Below are 19204 nucleotides of genomic sequence, written 5' to 3'. Positions count from 1 at the left end.
GGCTATTCTTTCCCATTTTACATACGGCCACTCGTTCTCTACCTCTTCTAAGTTAGTTATATGTGTAATTTTTCCCCAATCCAGTGTTGCTTCCGTTTCTGTTATTATCCTTTCTTAACCCCCTGACTAATCTTCCTTCCCAACCGATTGTACCAATCTCGCCGCTAGGCGGTTTTGTCAGTGTGACCTTTCCAAGTTGTTAGTTATTACCCTACCTGTGTTCCGACTCTCCTTCTTATTTCTGTCCTCCACGCTGCTGCCTTAGACCAGTTTGTTCAAATTGGTCTTTTACTTTCTCTATTCTAGCTGTTAATCCCCCTCTCCGGGGTTAGATTCCTCTCCTGTGCTTTTGACTACCGTATTAGGTCAGAGAGCGATCTCTCACTGATCTCTCTCCCTCTCGGTTGGCGTCCCTTACCCGAGGTCCTGGGTAGGTTTGGACTGGCAGATTTTCCCACACTTACTCTCTTCTGGGCAAGTCGTAACCTGGAAAAACCCGCTCCAAACCGGTTGACTTAACCTAATTGCATTACCTTAGCGTTCGGCCTTTTTCCCGTCTCACTTTTTACCCACTCACAGACAATACAGTATTACAGTGCGCTTTGCATGCAAAACTCTACTCTTCAGATCAGACTCAGTCTCTCAGTACTATTTTACACAATTTGGTTTTAGTTATGCAGGATATCTTTGTGGTTGGGGAGATCCAGGACCAGCAAAGAGCCGGGTGCGCCGGGCCTCGAGATCCCTTTACCGACAACAAGGATTTACATGCAATACAAATCTGCTTACCCTGTTGTCAGAATGCCGGCTTTGGGATGTCCAGCCCCGGTCGGACCTTCGCCTCCGCCACTCCTTCCAGATGCTTTTCTGGGCGATCTCTCACCAACCCTGCTTCGCAGCGCCAATTTTGTCGTGGTTCCCCAGGACGACAATTTGTTCGTACCGATTAAAACACCGAGAGTCTGAGAAGCAATCTTTCAAGCAGTGAACTTTATTTTTCCTAGCACAAGAAAAAACAAAGCTGGGATGTCCGGAACAATCCGAAGAGCCTCAGGGCTTGCTGTCTTTTATGTACATTTCAACTCCATATCTCAAACTCTTATCTTACTTTACAGCCCTCTTATCTTGCTTTCCAATCTGTCCTTGCTTTGGCCACCATTGTTTTTAGTTGGCCCTTTATCTGTCCCATTCGAGATTGGTCGCTCCCTATTTCCTCTCTTTGCTTCTTAAACCATGGTGGTTATAACTCTTGTCCTTATCTTGTTCCTGTGTAAACTTCCCTGCTTGTGAAACAATTGTGGTTTTGCTGACTTAGGCCGAATGTACAGAAAAACATGCTCACTCTATTCTTGTCTTTTTATGGCCATTATTTATGGTCAACCATTAAGTTGAGCCACTGAGCCGTATTCATTGTTCTCCCAAGTGACTATTATTTGTCTTTGTTAATTAGTAAATGCTATACTACTTTTCTGGGTCTTCTGCTTTAATCATATTAACTATACTTGATTACATTAGGTCACACGAGGTATATTAACTATACTTGATTACATTAGGTCACACGAGGTTACCCTAGGTTACATATTCATCTCAATCTACTTTGTCATTTCACTAAAACCTATGATTCTGAACTTCATACCTAACTCATACAATATCCAGTACAAATTCCCTTACACATGTCCATAGCCGACTGGAGGTCCACAGACTACAGGTTACAGGTGCAGGCGCCGGCAATGCTTGACACTGAGGCTAACACTGCTGGGATGGTGACCGCAGTGGAGAGACTGGTGCACGATGTCGGCAGTATGAGTAGAGGTGTCCATGCCATAGCTCAGTTGGTGACGGCCATGGCTCAGCACCTTGACAGCATTCCTAGTCACTGGGGGAGGTCACCCAGTACCAGGTGGGCATTGCTGAGGCACTGCGAGGCATGTTCCAGTCTCAGGTGGGCATTTCTGGGGTGCTGCAGAGCATGTCCCAGTCACTGAGGAGCATCACTGAGAACGTCGACACCATGTTGCAGACATTGGGGAGCCTTAGGGCAGAGCGAGGTGACACAGGGGCAGCCGTGGCTCGATCCAGCTACCCCTCTGTCTCGAGGTGAACCCCAGGGCCCTATTGGCATCGACCGGGAAGAGGAGCGCCGGGTGTCAACCTGAATCCATCCTACGAAGTGGCGATGTTGACCACCAGCTCCCCCCCGAGTTCCACCCCCTGACAACGCCACACCTCGCAGTCAGAACCCGGTACATTACAGCACGGCATCGCATGTGCCGGCGGCAAGTGTGCCAGGGCCCTCGTGGGCTGTAGTTTGAGATGCCCCACAAGTCCCCACTCGAACCCTGGAATGATCCGGAAGCGTAGACGTTTAGGGCTGCAGTAACCTTTTGTTTAATTTATTTAAAAAAAAATTTAGAGTACCCAATTTTTTTTTCAGTTAAGGGGCAATTTAGCGTGGCCAATTACCTAGGCTGCACATCTTTGGGTTGTGGGTGTGAAACCCACCCAAACAGAACTGCAGTATCCTGGATGGCCACTGGGAATGGGTATCGTCCTCCGCCATGTGGTGCCAAGTCCACAAGGACGTGACAGGTGCCCCACCTTCTCCTTGTTGAAGCGGAGCTTCCGGCAGCACATGCTGCTGTCATCTATTCAAAAGTCCAGTGACCTTGGGCCGTTGCCTCTCCCTTGAGTCCCTCCCTGGCCTGATGAGTGGCTGGGTCCTCAGGGTGGGGGGGCAGCACATCGGCCGGTGCCTTGTGCGTCTCGTCACTGCTGCCTTTCTTCGGTGTCTGGCCTCCTTACCTGCCAACAGCACCACTGGAGAAAGATCCAAGGGGTCCAAGATATTGTTCATCCCATGAATATCTGTAAGGGAGTGGTGAGGGAGAGAGACTTACAACCAGTAGTGTCTTCCACCCTAGGATCCTCCATGCCCCCCCCCCCCTCCCCCCGGCGATTGCGGGGGCCCCCACTGTACCCCAGAACCTGGACCCCAGACACCCGCGCGTAACGTTACCTAGACCGGGCGCTGGACCCCTTCCTGGTGCACACACCCACCCTCTGGTCACGGTGGTGCTCTCGGTGCCAGGGCCCAGCCCCTGGGTGTTCGGATGTTGGCCGCTGAACCCTTGGTGTTGCCTCCTGCAGTGATCAGGCACAGTGTCCAGGCATCACAGTCTGATTGGGATGCCAGGCAATAACTCCCACATGCTACATGGCCCGCCTACCCACGGGGATTCACTTGGAATGTGTGAGGTGCTCACTTAACTACAATTGCCAATTCCCAATTAGCTACAGCCTTCACCCTCACGGTCAGAGGCCTCCGTGGGTTGAGGGAGTTGGGGGTGGCCGGTTGGGCAGGTAGGCAGGGGTTGTTCCCGGAACAGGACCACACGATGGTCTAGGTGTTGCCATGCGGGAGGCAACATCACGGACGCAGCACCAGGGAGATTTCAGTGACATGAGGGTGGGCTTGTGTACTGGGGAAAGGAACAGCGTCTGGTCCAGGAAATGTTATGTGTGGGTGTCTGTGGTACGAGGTGTGGGGTCCGATGAGCAGCACTCTGCCCCCCCCCCACCTGCTGTGGCTGGGGTGTGTGTGGGAGGGGGGTACACTGGGGTGTACGCAAACAGAACTGCAGTATCCTGGATGGCCACCGGGAATGGGTATCGTCGTTCGCCATGTGGTGCCAAGTCCACAAGCACGTGACAAGTGCCCCACCTTCCCCTTGTTGAAGCAGAGCTTCCAGCAGCACATGCTGCTGTGAGTTATTCAAACGTCCAGTGACACCTGTACACCTTGGGCCATTGTGGGCCTCTCCCTTGGGTCCCTCCCTGGCCTGATGGGTGGCCGGGTCCTCAGGGTGGGGTGTGTGTGGGGGTGGGGGTTGGGGGGGGGGGGGGGGGGGGGGGGGTGGCGGGCAGCACATCTGCCGGTGCCTTGTGCGTCTCGTCAATGCTGCCTTTCTTCGGTGTCTGGCCTGCTTACCTGCCAACTCGCCCTCTCCAATTCCTTCTAGATATTACATGTAATGGATGATATCTTGGACATGGCAGAAGCTGCCCTCATGGGGCTGCTGGCAGGGAAGGCAGAAGCCCTTGTGCAGGGCCATGCCCCACTTCCTGAGGACCTGGCCACCCATCAGGCTAGGGACGGACCCAGAGACCAGCGATGGCCCAAGGTATACAGGCATTGCCAGTCATTTGAACAGATGACGGACAGCGTGTGCTGCAGGAGGGCCCTCCTCAACAAGGGAATGATGCGGTAACTGTGCCATATCCTCACAGCCTTGGCACCACGTGGAGGAGGAGGATACAACGCTCCCGGTGGCCATCAAGGTCACCGCTGCTTTGAACTTCTGCACCTCAGGATCATTCCAGGGCTCAAGCGGGGACTTGTGACATCTCAGAAGCTACAGCCCACAAGTGCATCAGTGAAGTCACTGATGCTCTGTTTGCCAGCAGTGAACTATATATACACACTGACATAGGAGTGTCCCGGAAAGAAACGTTTTGTCTAACAACATAGCTTCAGTGATGTCATTGTGTGGGTGGAGCTGGGCTGTGGCTCTGGGAGTGGGTTTTACTTTTGCTTTGGCTTTGGAGCTGGTTTGTGGCTCTGAGATATTACTTGCGTTTTCACATTTGGCTGCTGTAGACTCAGACAGGGAAATATTTTGGCCTGTCTCTCTATTTTCAATTTTAAAGAGTTATTCCAAGGAAGAAACCCAATCATTATAGTTACCTGCTGTTTTGGTAAAAAGTGTTTTTTTGGTTGATGGGATCTTGTTATTGAATTGGAACAGTTAAGGGGGAATTTATAAGGGGCTGGTTTAGCACAGTGAGCTAAACAGCTGGCTTGTAATGCAGAACAAGGCCAGCAGCGTGGGTTCAATTCCTGTATCGGCCTCCCTGAACAGGCGCCTGAATGTGGTGACTAAGGGCTTTACACAGTAACTTCATTGAAGCCTACTTGTGACAATAAGCGATAATTTAAAAAAAAAAAAAATTTTTATTGAAAAATTTTGAATTTATACAACAACATCGAACCATAATAGAATTCCAACAATAACAATAATGATAGCAATCATAAACATTCGCCCATCCTCAATGAACAACAAAACATATTAACAACAACTTAAATTAACACAATGTTAAGTTACATAACCATAGAAAAAATAGAAACAATAATAAGGAACACCTCCCCCCCCCCCCCCCCCCCCCCCCCCGGGTTGGTGCTGCTATTGACCAAGATACCTATCTTTGAGCCAGGAAGTCCAGAAAAGGCTGCCACCGTTTATAGAACCCTTGTATTGATCCCCTCAGGGCAAATATGACCCTCTCCAATTTTATAAATCCCGCCATGTCACTGATCCACGTCTCCACACTTGGGGGCCTTGCATCCTTCCACTGCAGCAAGATCCTCCGCCGGGCTACAAGGGACGCAAAGGCCAGGACACCGGCCTCTTTTGCCTCCTGCACTCCCGGCTCCACCGCATTACAAAAATCGCGAGTCCCCCCCTTGGTTTGACCCTGGATCCAACCACCCTCGACACCGTCCCCGCCACCCCCTTCCAGAATCCTTCCAGTGCCGGGCATGCCCAGAACATATGGGCATGATTCGCTGGACTCCCCGAACATCTGGTGCACCTGTCCTCACCCCCAAAGAACCTACTCATCCTAGTCCCGGACATGTGGGCCCGGTGCAGCACCTTGAATTGGATGAGACTAAGCCTCGCACATGAAGAGGAAGAGTTGACTCTCTCCAAGGCATCCGCCCAAGTCCTGTCCTCTATCTGCTCCCCAAGTTCCCCCTCTCATTTAGCCTTCAGCTCCTTCACTGACGACTCCTCCACCTCCTGCATTACCTTATAAATGTCAGACACCTTCCCCTCTCCGACCCACACCCCCGAAAGCACTCTGTCCATCGCCCCCCGCGAGGGCAGCAAAGTAAACGCCTAGTAAACGCCTTTACCTGCAAGTATCTGAACATGTTCCCTTGGGGGAGCCCAAATTTATCTTCCAGTTCCCCCAGGCCCGCAAACCTCCCGCCAATAAACAGGTCCCTCAATTTACTGATGCCCACCCTTTGCCACCCCCTAAATCCCCCATCAGTGTTCCCCGGGATGAACCGATGATTTCCACCCAATGGAGCCTCCATCGAGCCCCCTGTTTCCCCCCTATGCCGTCTCCACTGTCCCCAGATTCTTAGGGTCGCCGCCACCACCTGGCTCGTGGTATACCTCTTAGGAGAGAGCGGCAACGGCGCCGTTGCCAAGGCACCCAGGCTCGTGCCTCTACATGACGCCATCTCCATTCTTTTCCATGCTGCCCCCCCCCCCCCCCCCCACCCCCCCACCCCATCACCCATTTGCGCACCATTGACACATTGGCCGCCCAATAGTACCCCAAAAGGTTGGGCAGCGCCAGCCCGCCTCTATCCCTCCCTCACTCCAGGAAAACCCTCTTCACTCTCGGAGTTCCATGTGCCCAACACAAAGCTCAAAATACCCACCTCGCACCAAACCTCTCCACCTCCCTGAATCCCTCAACGCCATCGCCAGCGGCTCGATTGCCAATGCAAACAACAAGGGCGACAGGGGGCAACCCTGCCTGGTCCCTCGGTAAAGCCGTAAGTACTCCGACCTCCTCCCATTCGTGGCCACACACGCCATCGGGGCCTCATATAGCAGCCTCACCCATCTAATAAACCCTTCACCAAATCCAAACCTCCCCAACAACTCCCATAAGTACCCCCACTCCACTTTATCGAAGGCCTTCTCCGCATCCAGCGCCACCACTATCTCTGCCTCCCCCTCAATCGCCGGCATCATGATGACATTCAACAATTTCCGCACATTCGTGTTCAGCTGCCTTCCCTTCACAAAACCTGTCTGGTCCTCGTGTACAACCCCTGGCACACAGTCCTCTATCCTGGTGGCCAGGATTTTTGCCAGCACCTTAGCATCCACATTTAGGAGAGATATGGGCCTGTATGAACCACACTGCTGGGGGTCCTTGTCCCTCTTTAAGATTAACGAAATCAGCGCCCGCGACATCGTCGGGGGCAAAATCCCCCCTTCCCACGCTTCATTGAGTGTCCGCACCAGCAAGGGGCCCACTAGGTCCACAAACTTCTTATAAAATTCCACCAGGAACCCATCCGGCCCTGGCGCCTTCCCTGACTGCATCTGCCCGATCCCCTTAACTAGCTCCTCCAGCTCAATCGGCGCCCTCAACCCCTCCACCTGCTCTTCCTGCACCTTTGGGAAAGAAAGCCCGTTGAGGAACCTCTCCATTCCCCTCCTCTCCACCTTTAGCTCCGACCGGTACAGTTCTCCGTAAAAGTCCTTGAAGACCTCATTCACCTCTACCCCCTTCCGCACCACATTCCCACTCTTGTCTCTCACTCCAGCAATTTCCTTAGCCGCATCCCGCTTGCGGAGCTGATGAGCCAGCATCCTACTCGCCTTTTCACCATGTTCGTACACTGCCACTTGTGCCTTCCTCCACTGTGCCTCCGCCTTTCTAGTGGTCAGCAAATCAAATATAGCCTGCAGGCTGCGCCTCTCCCCCAACAGTCCCTCCTCTGGTGCCTCTGCGTACCTCCTGTCTACCTCCAGCATCTTTCCCACCAGTCTATCCCACTCACTCCTCTCGCTCCTCTCCCTGTGTGCCCGGATGGATATCAGCTCCCCACGAATCACTACCTTCAGGGCTTCCCAGACCATCCCCACCTGAACCTCCCCCGTATCATTCACCTCGAGGTACCCCTCAATACTTGCCCGGACCCTCCTACACACCTCCTCCTCCGCCAACAACCCCACATCCAACCGCCACAACGGGCGCTGGTCCCGCACCTCTCCCATCTCCAACTCTATCCAATACGGAGCGCGGTCGGAGATTGCAATGGCCGAATATTCGGCCTCCTCCACTCTCGGAATCAGTCCCCTACTCACCACGAAGAAGTCTATCCGAGAGTAGACCCTATGTACGTGGGAGAAGAAAGAGTACTCCCGTGCCCTCGGCCTCACAAACCTCCATGTATCCACCCCTCCCATCTGGTCCATAAACCCTCTCAGCACCTTGTCCGCCGCAGGCCTCCTACCCGTCCTAGAGCTGGACCGATCCAGTGAAGGATCCAACAATGTATTGAAGTCCCCCCCCCCATGATCAGACCTCACGCCTCCAGATCCGGGACCCGTCCCAGCATACGCCTCATAAAGCCCGCATCGTCCCAATTTGGGGCATACACACTAGCCAGTACCACCTTCTCTCCTTGTAGCCTGCCCCTAACCATAACATACCTACACCCCTTATCCGCCACCACCTCCGATGCCTCAAACGACACATTTTTCCCCACCAGAATCGCCACTCCCCGGTTCTTCACATCCAACCCAGAGTGGAAAACCTGCCCCACCCACCCCTTCCTCAGACGGACCTGGTCCGCCACCTTCAGGTGGGTCTCCTGAAGCATTGCCACATCTGCCTTTAGCCCCCTCAGATGAGCAAGTACCCTCGACCGCTTCACCGGCCCATTCAATCCTCTCTCATTCCAGGTGACCAACCGGATCAGAGGGCGTCTCGACCCCCCTCCCCCGTCGACTAGCCATAGCCCGTCGACTGCCCGCCCCAGGCCAGCACCCCCCGCCCGACCCAGTCCCCACAGCGACAACACCTCACCTCTGTCCCCCCGGCCCCCACCAGCTCCTTCTTGACCCTACCAGCAGCAACCCGGTATTCCCCCCCCCCCCCCCCTCCCTCCCCCCCAGGCTAGGAACCCTCCTAGCCGCGAACCGTCCTCCATTGTACTTCCGTGGGTCAGCTAACTTCTGCTGACCCCAAAAACTCCCGCCAAAAACCCGGCCCCTCCCGAAGTGGGATCATCCCCCATCCTATCCCTCCTCCAGGCACCGCTCCAGCGCGGGGAAGAACCAGTTAAGGCCCCGCCTCCCCCGTCATCATCTCCACCCCCCAGCCCCGCAACGCGGGAAACCAGAGGAAAGCCCGCGCTTTCGCACTGCCCCACCACACCCTTCTGACGCAGCTCCCAAATACCAGCCCCACTCCATACCCCCAACCCGACATAGAATACAACAAACCCCCCCCAACCCTCCCCGCAAGATACAAAACTCAAACAATGCCCCACAGCAAAAAAACATAACAGAACAACACCCCCATAAATAACCATATCAAAATTACAAAAGTACAGGAAAAGAGAACACAGCAACAGCAGAAACCAGCAATTGAGTATTACAACCGACCCCGCAACCCCCAACCCCTAGTTCGAGTCCAGTTTCTCCGTCCGCACGAAGGCCCACGCCTCCTCAGGGGAATCAAAATAATAATGCCGGTCCAAATAAGTTACCCACAGGCACGCGGGCTGCAACATTCCGAACTTTATCTTCTTCTTGTAGAGCACCTCTTTCGTCCGATTAAACCCAGACCGCCGTTTAGCCACCTCCGCACTCCAATCCTGGTAGATCCGTACTACCCCATTCTCCCAGTTGCTGATCTTCACCTTCTTGGCCCAGCGCAGCACACACTCCCGATCACTGAACCGGTGGAACCTCACCAGCACCGCACGCGGGGGTTCATTCTCCTTAGGCCTCCTGGCCAGTACTCTGTGTGCTCCCTCCAGCTCCAGGGGCAGATGGAAAGATCCGGCACCCACTAGCGAGTTCAGCATCGTAGCCACATAGGTTGTTAGATCCGACCCCTCCAGCCCCTCCGCAAGGCCCAAGATCCTCAGATTTTTCCGCCTCATGCTGTGACCAAGCTCCTCGAAGTGGTCCTGCCACTTCTTGTGGAGTGCTTCGTGCCCCTCCACCTTACTCACGAGGACCACGGCCTCCTTTTCCTCGTCTGCAATGCCTTGATGGCAGCACCCTGGGTCGTCTGAATTTCCGAGAGCCTTTTATTCGTTTCCTGCAGAGAGCTCAGTACCTCAGCCTTGAAATCTGCAAAACAGCGCAGGAGAGCAGCTTGCTGCTCCTGGGCCCACTGCTTCCACTCCTCTGGTGCTCCGCCAGCCGCCATCTTGGATTCCTTCCCCCGTTTGTTCTGGGGAGCTGCTGCCGTTTTTTCCCCCTTTCCACTCCGAGTTCGAGTCATGAAATGCGGAGAAAGTCGATCAGCACACCTTCTCCCACCGGGAGACATCGAAAAAATTCCGTTTTGGGCTCTAAAAAGAGCCGAAAAGTCCGTTTGAAACGTGAGCTCCCAAATGTGCGGCTTCCTACGTCATCACCGCCACCGGAAGTCTCACAATAAGCGATTATTAAGGGTTATACGTGGATTACTGTAGCTGTGTAGGGTTTTTATGTTAGTAGTTGATAATAATTCTTACTGTGTGTTTATACAAATGTTAAATCAATTCGTAGAATAAAGCTTGTTTTTTGATTAAAAGCATCGAAGAACTCTATTGAATAACAGCTGAAAGGCAGCTCTTGTGCTCATCATAGCCAAAATCAATAAATGGTTGCAGACCAGGTGACTCCATAATATACTTTGGAGTTGTTCAGTCCTGGCTCATAACAACACTTTGACATGGACCAGGCCTAATAGAGTGGTGCATCGTACTCCTTAAGATGCCTCGAACGCTCTGGTGGTGAACTGCAGTGCATCCCCTCCGGAGGGTCGCCCGTTTTGTGGTGGCTTGCTGCGCCCTTCACAAACTGGCTAAGTAGTGGGATAACATATAGGGGGAATATGGGGCCACATCGGAGGAGGACCAGCAGGCGCCGTACCAGGAGCGGCTGGAGGATGAGCTCGGGGAGAACCTGTAGGACCAGCCGGTGGATAGAGGCAGGCGTAAGTGGCGAGTGTCCAGACGCCCAGAGGGTCATGGAGGCCCTCATTATCCCTCACTCCACATAGAATGTAGACAGGTCCGTCATTCCCCCCACCCTCCATCCCTCAGCCTTCCCCCTCCCAGGGTCTGTGTAACATAACTCCAGGGTGATGGTGGGACTGTGGCGGCAATGTCAGAGGGTCACCGTCAAGGGCGGGGCTGGGAAGGGTGGGAGTCTCCTCATTCAATGCCATAGTCTGACCTCTGCCTGTGTGCTCTCCAACACCCATCACCTGCACGTTGTATGCTGGGGGGCGGTTTAGGGAGCCCAGGACCTCCATGACCGGGAAATGGGGCAGGGATTGATGCTCGGCTTGCATAGTGGAAGAAAGTGCCAGAGGCATTGTGTCTGTTTCTCCCCACTGTCATAATTCTCCCCACTGTCGGTTGGTGTCCAAAGGATCCATTGCAGTGGTGGGGCAGTTGGATCGAACCCCGGCTGCCCTACATCCTCTGGCTCTGCCAGCCCTGGTGGCTCCTCAAAGTCTACCAGCAATGACTGGAACATGCTCCGGAGCGCCCCAGCCCTGCCCACCCGTGACTGGGACAAGCTCCGCAGCGCCTAGACTATGCCAACCTGACATGTCCCGCAGCACCTAGGCCCACATGAGACTGGGAGACCCTTCCCAGGGACCAGGACATGATCTGGAGAATCTCGGCATTGCTCACCCGAGACTGGGACATATCCCAAATCGCTCATCAAGGTCCACGCTCCGCAGTGTCTCAAGGTCAACCTAGTACTGGGTCACACCCCAGCGACTGGGCCATGCTGTTATGGCACTCAACAATGACTGTCACCGACTGTGCTATGCCTTGGACACCTCCACTCATGCTGCTGAAGTTGTGCACCAGGCTCTTCACTGCAATCTTGTAGTATTGGTGCCATCTCCTGCACCCATGGCCTCTGGGGCTCCTCCAATCGGCTATGGACCTGCTGGTGTGTCGCTGATATCCCCCTTTGAATCTCCCAGCTGCACCCCGCTGTCTACATCAGCTCCGGGTAAACCTGTTCCAGAGGCTCAGCATCTGTGTGGTACCCAGCTGGGTCCTGGGATCGAGCAAACCTCTGACTGCTGTCTCGCCTGGGTGGTCGTTCCTGCCCCCACCTGATGTACATCAGAAACTGTGTGGTGCTCACCAGAATGTGCTCCCAGAAGTCTGTCCACTACTGTCACCCACCGAGGTGGCTCTGCACTGGTGGAGGGTGGGGATAACAGCTGTGCCATGAATATGGTGGTGTCCTCTGAGCTCCTCTCCAAGGTGTTCTCATGGGAGGCGGGCAGGGGGGTACCACTTCAGATGGGCTGGCACCGTTGGATGGTGATCCTATGAAAGAATGGACATGTAGTCAGTGGGAGGAATGGGTCATTCTAACAACTCATATGTGTGACAGGTCTGGGGTGGGAGCCGGTGGATCCTCACCCCAAGCTTAATGTTGATGACAGATCTGTCCTCAGCCACCCCTGTGACCTACAGGGCCTGTTCCTCATAGGGGGTGAGGACGCAGTTGTCCAGCACCCCACCAGCCTTCTGGTCCATCTCCCGTCTGTTATAGGCCAACTTCTCCTGCGGGGACAAAGAGGGGGCATCATTAGTCGCACACGTGTGGGGTGTATGGGTGTGGGGTGATTTAGACAGCACAGCTGGCCTGATGTGGGCCAGAAGTGGTGTCCGTGGGGCCTTGTTAAGTGGACCAATTAACATTTTACAGCAGTGACAGCTTCGTCAGCCAGAGCATTTTGAATCTCGCTACCACACCAGAAATATGTTGGTTAAATCGCGCCCAGCATTTCTTAAAAGTGACTGCGGAAAACAGTGGGAGATGGAGGGGTGTGTTACTCACTGAACTATGTTTACATTTATATTTGTATCTTTTGTTGTTATAAAACCATAAATGCCTTACTAAAATGTTTTTTTTTAAATAGTGACTGCGGAAATTACGGCTTTTGGAAATTGTTCATTTCAGTGGGTTTGCAATGTAGCCTGCACATAGAACAAAGAACAAAGAAAAGCACGGGAACAGGTCCTTCGGCCCTCCAAACCAGCGCCGACCATGCTGCCCATCTAAACTAAAATCTTCTACACTTCCAGGGTCCGTATCCCTCTATTCCCATCCTATTCATGTATTTGGCAAGATATCCCTTAAACGTCACGATCGTCCCTGCTTCCACCACCTCCTCCGGCAGCCAGTTCCAGGCACCCACTACCCTCTGTGTAAAAAAACGTGCCTCGTACATCTATACTAACCTTGCCCCTCGCACCTTAAACCATGTGTCACCGAGGCTGAAAACATGGGCCACTTCTCTTACAGTTGATACATAATTGAGCCCATGACTGATGACAGCACCATGCTTCATGTTTCAAAAAAACTAACTCTGTAGTGGATTTGTTTTAACTGCTGCCTCACAGCACCAACCACTCTGGGTGAAGAAATTTCTCATCTGTCCCAAGTGGTCTACCCGATATCCTTAGACTGTGACCCCTGGTTCTGGACACACCCACGGTCAGGAACATCCTTCTTCAGCAAGACATTCCTGCTCCTGTACTCGAATCCTCTCACTGTGAAGGCCAATATACCATTTGCCTTCTTTACCGCCAGCTGTACCTACAGTGTACGAGGACATCCTGGTCTCATTGCACGTAATCCTCTCTCATTCAGATAATAGTCTGCCATTTCATTTTTGCTACCAAAGTGGATAACCTCACATTTATCCAAATTTGGAGATATTAATGATTTAAATGAGGGAACAAAATGTAATATATATTGTGAACAGCTGGGGTCCTGGCATCATTCCCTGTGGTATCCCACTAGTCACGGCCTGCCAATTTGAAAAAGACTCATTCGTTCCTACTGTTTCCAGTCTGCCAACCAGTTTCCTATCCATTTTAACACTGAGGCACTCTCAATTACGACACGAAAGTTAGGTCAGTAATCAAAGGCTTTAATAAGCAGTGAACAATGGCAGCGTCCATGAGAAGTGTGCTCGCAAAATGGAGTCTCATCTTAAGTACTGTTTCCCAGGGGGCGTAGCCAGAGGCAGAGTCCCCCAGGGTTCCAAGCCTCTTAAAGGGGCAATGTATTCCGATCATCACAAGCCTCTTAAAGGGGCAAGGTATTCCGATCATCACAAACACACTACCCCTAATCCCATATGCTTCAACTTTACACACTAATCTCTTACGTGGGACTTTGTCAAAAGCCTTCTGAAAGTCCAAATATACCACATCCACTGGCTCCCCCTCATCAACTCTACTAGTTACATCCTCAAAGATTTCCAGTAGATTTGCCAAGCATAATTTCCCCTTCTTCATAAATGCATGCCATGCTGACTCTGTCCAATCTTACCACTGTTTTCTAAGTGCTCTACTATAAAATCTTTGATAATGGATTCTAGAATTTTCTCCACTACCAACATCAGGTTTACTGGTCTGTAATTCACTGTTTTCCCTCTACCTCCTTTTAGAAAATAGGGGGTAGTTACATTAGGGGGTAATTACATTAGCCACCCTCCAATCTGCAGGTATCGTTCCAGAGTCTATAGAATCCTGGAAGATGACCACCATTTCTAGAGTACTCTGGGATGTAGAATATTATTCACCCACCACCCTGTGGTCACCGATCTTCATGACACTGCTATTCCAGTGCTTTGGTTAAAATCTTAATAGCTTTGTGGCTTCGCCCCTCTTTTTCAGCCTTAGAACTCTGCACTCCTCCAACATTGCCCCTTGTGCATCTCCAAACTCCTTCACCTAGTCTTTAGCATTTTACTTAATGAAAGAATGAATAAATGCCAATTTCTGATAACGGGTCACCACTAATAAGCTATAACAAAAAAAAACTTTAAAGGAAAATTAACAAATTGAAATTCCCAGGGTTCAGTCCCTCCAGTACAACAAAGCCACAATGGTCAGACAGCAACAAAATATTTCAGGCTCAACAAGGTATCACAAAAACAGGGGAACAGGACAGACTAGGATACATCCAGCCCAATACCCCCACTGCCCACACAAATGGCAAAGACACTAACAGCAAAGTATGGGGACAGTGCACACCATAGCATCTAATCCATCAACACAAGGCCTTACCAGCACCATCTAACTTTCAGCCACAAGGTGGGTGGTGGGGAAATCAGGTAACAACCAAAACTACACCCCAAAATCACTCACCTCCGCATACAGAAAAAAGGGGGAATTAACTGCACCCACCAGGGAGCTGTCACCTCAGAAGTTATACAATACCAATTCAATGAGGCACGTCACAAAACAAATATAGGGTTCACACACCCCAGTGTCTGTAGGCACTAAAAACTTGCAGCAACACCAATAGCCATGCAAAATAGCACCATAGTCCACTGCATAGTCCCAAACATCATGGAATCAACACCACATTAATGATAGTCCAATAGGGCAGCAACCAACTCCAACAAGGACTCCCCAGTGAACCAATCTGCCACAGCAAGCCAGCATCACAAAAAAGGCCACAAATGGAAAACAGACAGAAACATTGTGCAACCATCACCAAAAGCCACCCTGATGACCTCACCTCCAGTACTGCTAGATACATCAGACCCCAGAACTCTCCCAGCACACACTGTCCACAAGCCGCATCAATCCTCAGACTAGGATAGTGACAGGGCAGGGGCAATAGTGATGTTTATGGGGCATCTTGACAAATACATGAATAGGATGGGAATAGAGGGATACGGACCCCGGAAGTGTAGAAGATTTTCGTTTAGACAGGCAGCATGGTCAGCACAGGCTTGGAGGGCCGAAGGGCCTGTTCCTCTGCTGTACTTTTCTTTGTTCTTTGTAGGGGCTGGTTTAGCACAGTGGGCTAAACAGCTGGCTTGTGATGCAGAGTAAGGCCAGCAGCGCGGGTTCAATTCCCATACCGGCCTCCCCGAACAGGTGCCGGAATATGGCGACTAGGGGCTTTTCACAGTAACTTCATTGAAGCCTGATTGTGCCAATAAGCAATTATTATTACTATCGCTCACCTGCCATTACAAAACAGGTTCCAAAAAAAGGCCTCACAGCAACAAAAGCCCAAACCACAGTCCACATTCTTTAAAAAAAAGACTTGGAGAAGGTGGCCAACAGTTCCAATTCATGCAGCAAAGAGTTCATAAGAAAGAATTTATTCAGCACAACAGCAGTATTTACACAGGACCCAGTTACACATCTCAGGTCCCGCTCCTTTCTGCCAGCTGCTACAGCAGCTAACCTGATATACTGTGGTTAACTCACAGCACAATCAGCACTAGGGAACAATCCCCAGCTGGATGAGTCCCTGCAGGGTTATAACTTATATAATATAAAAATACAAATCTTTAAGTGTACATCCCACCTCCTTTCCTGTACACTTCAATGTTACACTTGTTTAATATAAATTTCTGTGTCAAAGCATGTAGCACCTATAGGTATTTGTTTCGAAACAACTCTTCACCATTAGCAAATGCCAGAGCACCATTTACATTGACCTTCTTAGGAACAGGTCCAGGGTTCTATATGCGAACGATAATTTTCATTTTTACATTGCTTTCACTGTTGTCAAATGCCCCATGGCACTTCACAATAGCGTAATCAGAGACTTTAAAAATGGCACCGAGCTAAAGGAGGAGATATTAGAACAAGTGGTTAATGGCTTGGCCAACGAGAGATGTTTTAAACGGTGGAGAGGTTTATGGAGGGAATGGGCCTAGACACTTGAAGACCCAGTCACCAGTGGTAGTCCAAGCGACCAGAACTGGAGGATTACAGCATTGGGCCTAGGTAAGGTGATGTCGTGAAGCAATTTGACCAAGGTTAAAACCTTTAATTCTAAAATGTTGGGGGACCAGGAGCCATCGTAGGTTAGTTGAGCACAGGCGTAAACGAGTGAATGTGGCAATGTACAGCACTAGCCAGTTAATAATTAACCCTTGAATGAATTCCACGTTTTACAACTTGAAAGGAATGTACAGACATACTTTATTAGATAGTTTTTAAATATGATTTAATGATACTGCTTGATATTAAGTAGCATATCCACTAATACGCCATGGTACATTTTTCTAAATATTTTCTTAAAAGTGTGCTGTCACACTTGAAGATGCTGACAATCTTAAAATATTTCTGATGTGATGCCAAAAATTAAAAAGCATATTATCACCTCCACAGTTACCTGACCAAACAACAATTGAACTCAAGTTGAATTCCGCTTGTGTTTACTTAACTTTATGGCCTTCAAGGTAGATAGCCCCAGCTCAGCAGAATCAATGCACAACTCAGGGTATAACACTCTAGTCCCCTATGAAACAAGATATAATCTGACATGAGTGACCTTTTGGTTCATCAAAAATAAAGCGGTTTTCTCAGATTGTAAAAGTACAGTGCCCACTGTGAGTGGGTCTAACGGGTGATTCTGTATTTTACAGATCTAGGGATAGTTTGCTACAGGGTTGATACAGGGTTGATATTGACAGAGTTATTTATTAACAACTATTTGTTGTTCTGCCATTTATTCCTAGAATTCCGCCTGGCCCTTATTCAGCTCGAGGTGTCGGCCCTGAAAGCCAGTAACCTCAGCAAAGTCCGAACACTAGTGAAGGAAGCAGCATTGAAGGGGGCAAAGGTTGTCGCGCTCCCTGTAAGCAAAACAATCAGCAACAAAAGATGAGCAGCGGTTTATCTTTTTCACGGTATAATTTAAGCCTCCCCAGGTGGGGGCAATGATCGAAGGCAATGGTCAGCCATGGTTATACTCAATGGCGGAGCAGGCTCCAGGGACTGCTGCTGTACTCCTGCTATTTCTAATGTTCATAGAGAAAGGAACAGAGATTGGGAATAGATCTTGTATTGCAGTGAATGATTTGATTGGCCTGCCTGGTAGAGACATTGGAGTTGTTCAGAGTATGCAGTGTTGACAAATTAGGGCCCTAGATGGCCTGTCAACCTTTTTGGGCCAAATAGCTTTTTCTCTTCTTTGGGGTTTCTGATACACAAAAATGAGGCAGAGGGAGAAAAGGAGGGAAAACAAAATCTTTATTATGGAAAGCATGTCTGATGATGAGTGAAAGGGATTAAACAATCCAAGAATTCAAATGGGATTTGTAAAGCTTTCCTTTTGTGATGCAGCCTTTATTTTTATTAGTTAGAATTCCAACAGCGCAGAAGGAGGTCAGTTGGCACCAACCCTCTGAAAAAGCTTGCCATCGAGACTCAATCCCCCACCCTATCCCAGTAACCCCATAACCCCATCTAACTTCGGCATCTTTGGTACACTGAGGGGCAATTTAGCATGGCCAATCCACCTAACCTGCACTTCTTTGGACTGTGGGAGGAAACCGCTGTGCCTAGAGGGAAACCCACGCAGACGTGGGGAGAACGTACAAACTCCACACAGACAGTCTCCCAAGTCCAGAATTGAACCTGAGTCCCTGGCGCTGTGAGGCAGCAGTGCTAACCACTGTGCCTGCATGCCATCCTTGTAACATAATCATTGTTTTTCTGAAGTACATTGCGGTGACCTTGAGCAAAATTCAGATAGTGGTTCTTTCGAGGATTGAATGTCTTGGATTTCTGAATATCTGCATTGAAACATTTCATGTATCTTAAATCACAGGAATGCTTCAATTCACCCTATGGAACAAATTATTTCCCAGAGTATGCGGAAAAAATTCCAGGGGAGTCGACCCAGGTGTTATCTGAAGTAGCAAAGGAGCATGGGATTCACCTCATTGGAGGTAAATATGGGCCCACTGTTGGGAAGTTTAATGGGGGGGGGGGGGCAATGCCGTAGGCCGGGGTCTGGTCTGGGGGTGGTGAGGGGGGTTACTGGGAGACATTATTTGGCAGGCCGAGTCTGCACGTAGCCGGCACTATGTTGCAGGGCACAGTTGCCGCAGGCCGCCACCGTGCGGATACGTGGCCACGGACCCGGCCACTCTCCAGCCATTTTTGGCATGGGAGCCGGGAGCTTTACCTGTGCGGCTGCAAGCTCTCTAACGGTCCAGGAATCGATGCAGCTATTGTGCCATTTCTTCTGATGTAAAACACCACTGTTCCCACACCAGCGTCAGCACATAGTCTGCAAACCGGAGAATCCAGCCCCACATATGTCAAATATTACAGAAATTGATGTACTCACATTTTCATATGGATCATACAGGGGCTGATTTAGCACAGGGCTAAATCGCTGCCTTTGAAAGCAGACCAAGGCAGGCCAACAGCACAGTTCAATTCCCGTACCAGCCTCCCTGAACAGGCGCCAGAATGTGGCAACGAGGGACTTTTCACAGTCACTTCATTTTAAGTCTACTTGTGACAATGAGCAATTTTCATTTTCATCATGGCGAGTTGCTTGAGTTGGTG

General features: G+C 50.7%; 1 protein-coding gene across 3 annotated transcripts in view; it reads left to right on the top strand.

The window, feature by feature from the left end:
* Nucleotides 1–19204, top strand: part of LOC119968854 (omega-amidase NIT2-like) — a 58922-nt gene that overhangs the window by 23159 nt on the left and 16559 nt on the right. For all 3 annotated transcript variants that reach the window (XM_038801737.1, XM_038801741.1, XM_038801738.1), the window contains exons 3-4: nucleotides 17362–17480; nucleotides 18456–18576. In XM_038801737.1, the coding sequence (XP_038657665.1) occupies nucleotides 17362–17480; nucleotides 18456–18576 (240 nt within the window). The remainder of the gene's footprint in view (nucleotides 1–17361; nucleotides 17481–18455; nucleotides 18577–19204) is intronic.

The sequence above is a fragment of the Scyliorhinus canicula genome, chromosome 7 (assembly GCF_902713615.1).
Source record: "Scyliorhinus canicula chromosome 7, sScyCan1.1, whole genome shotgun sequence".
NCBI classification, from domain to species: domain Eukaryota; kingdom Metazoa; phylum Chordata; class Chondrichthyes; order Carcharhiniformes; family Scyliorhinidae; genus Scyliorhinus; species Scyliorhinus canicula.
The sequence above is the reverse complement of the archived record's forward strand: the minus strand, read 5'-3'. Positions and strand labels throughout refer to the sequence as shown.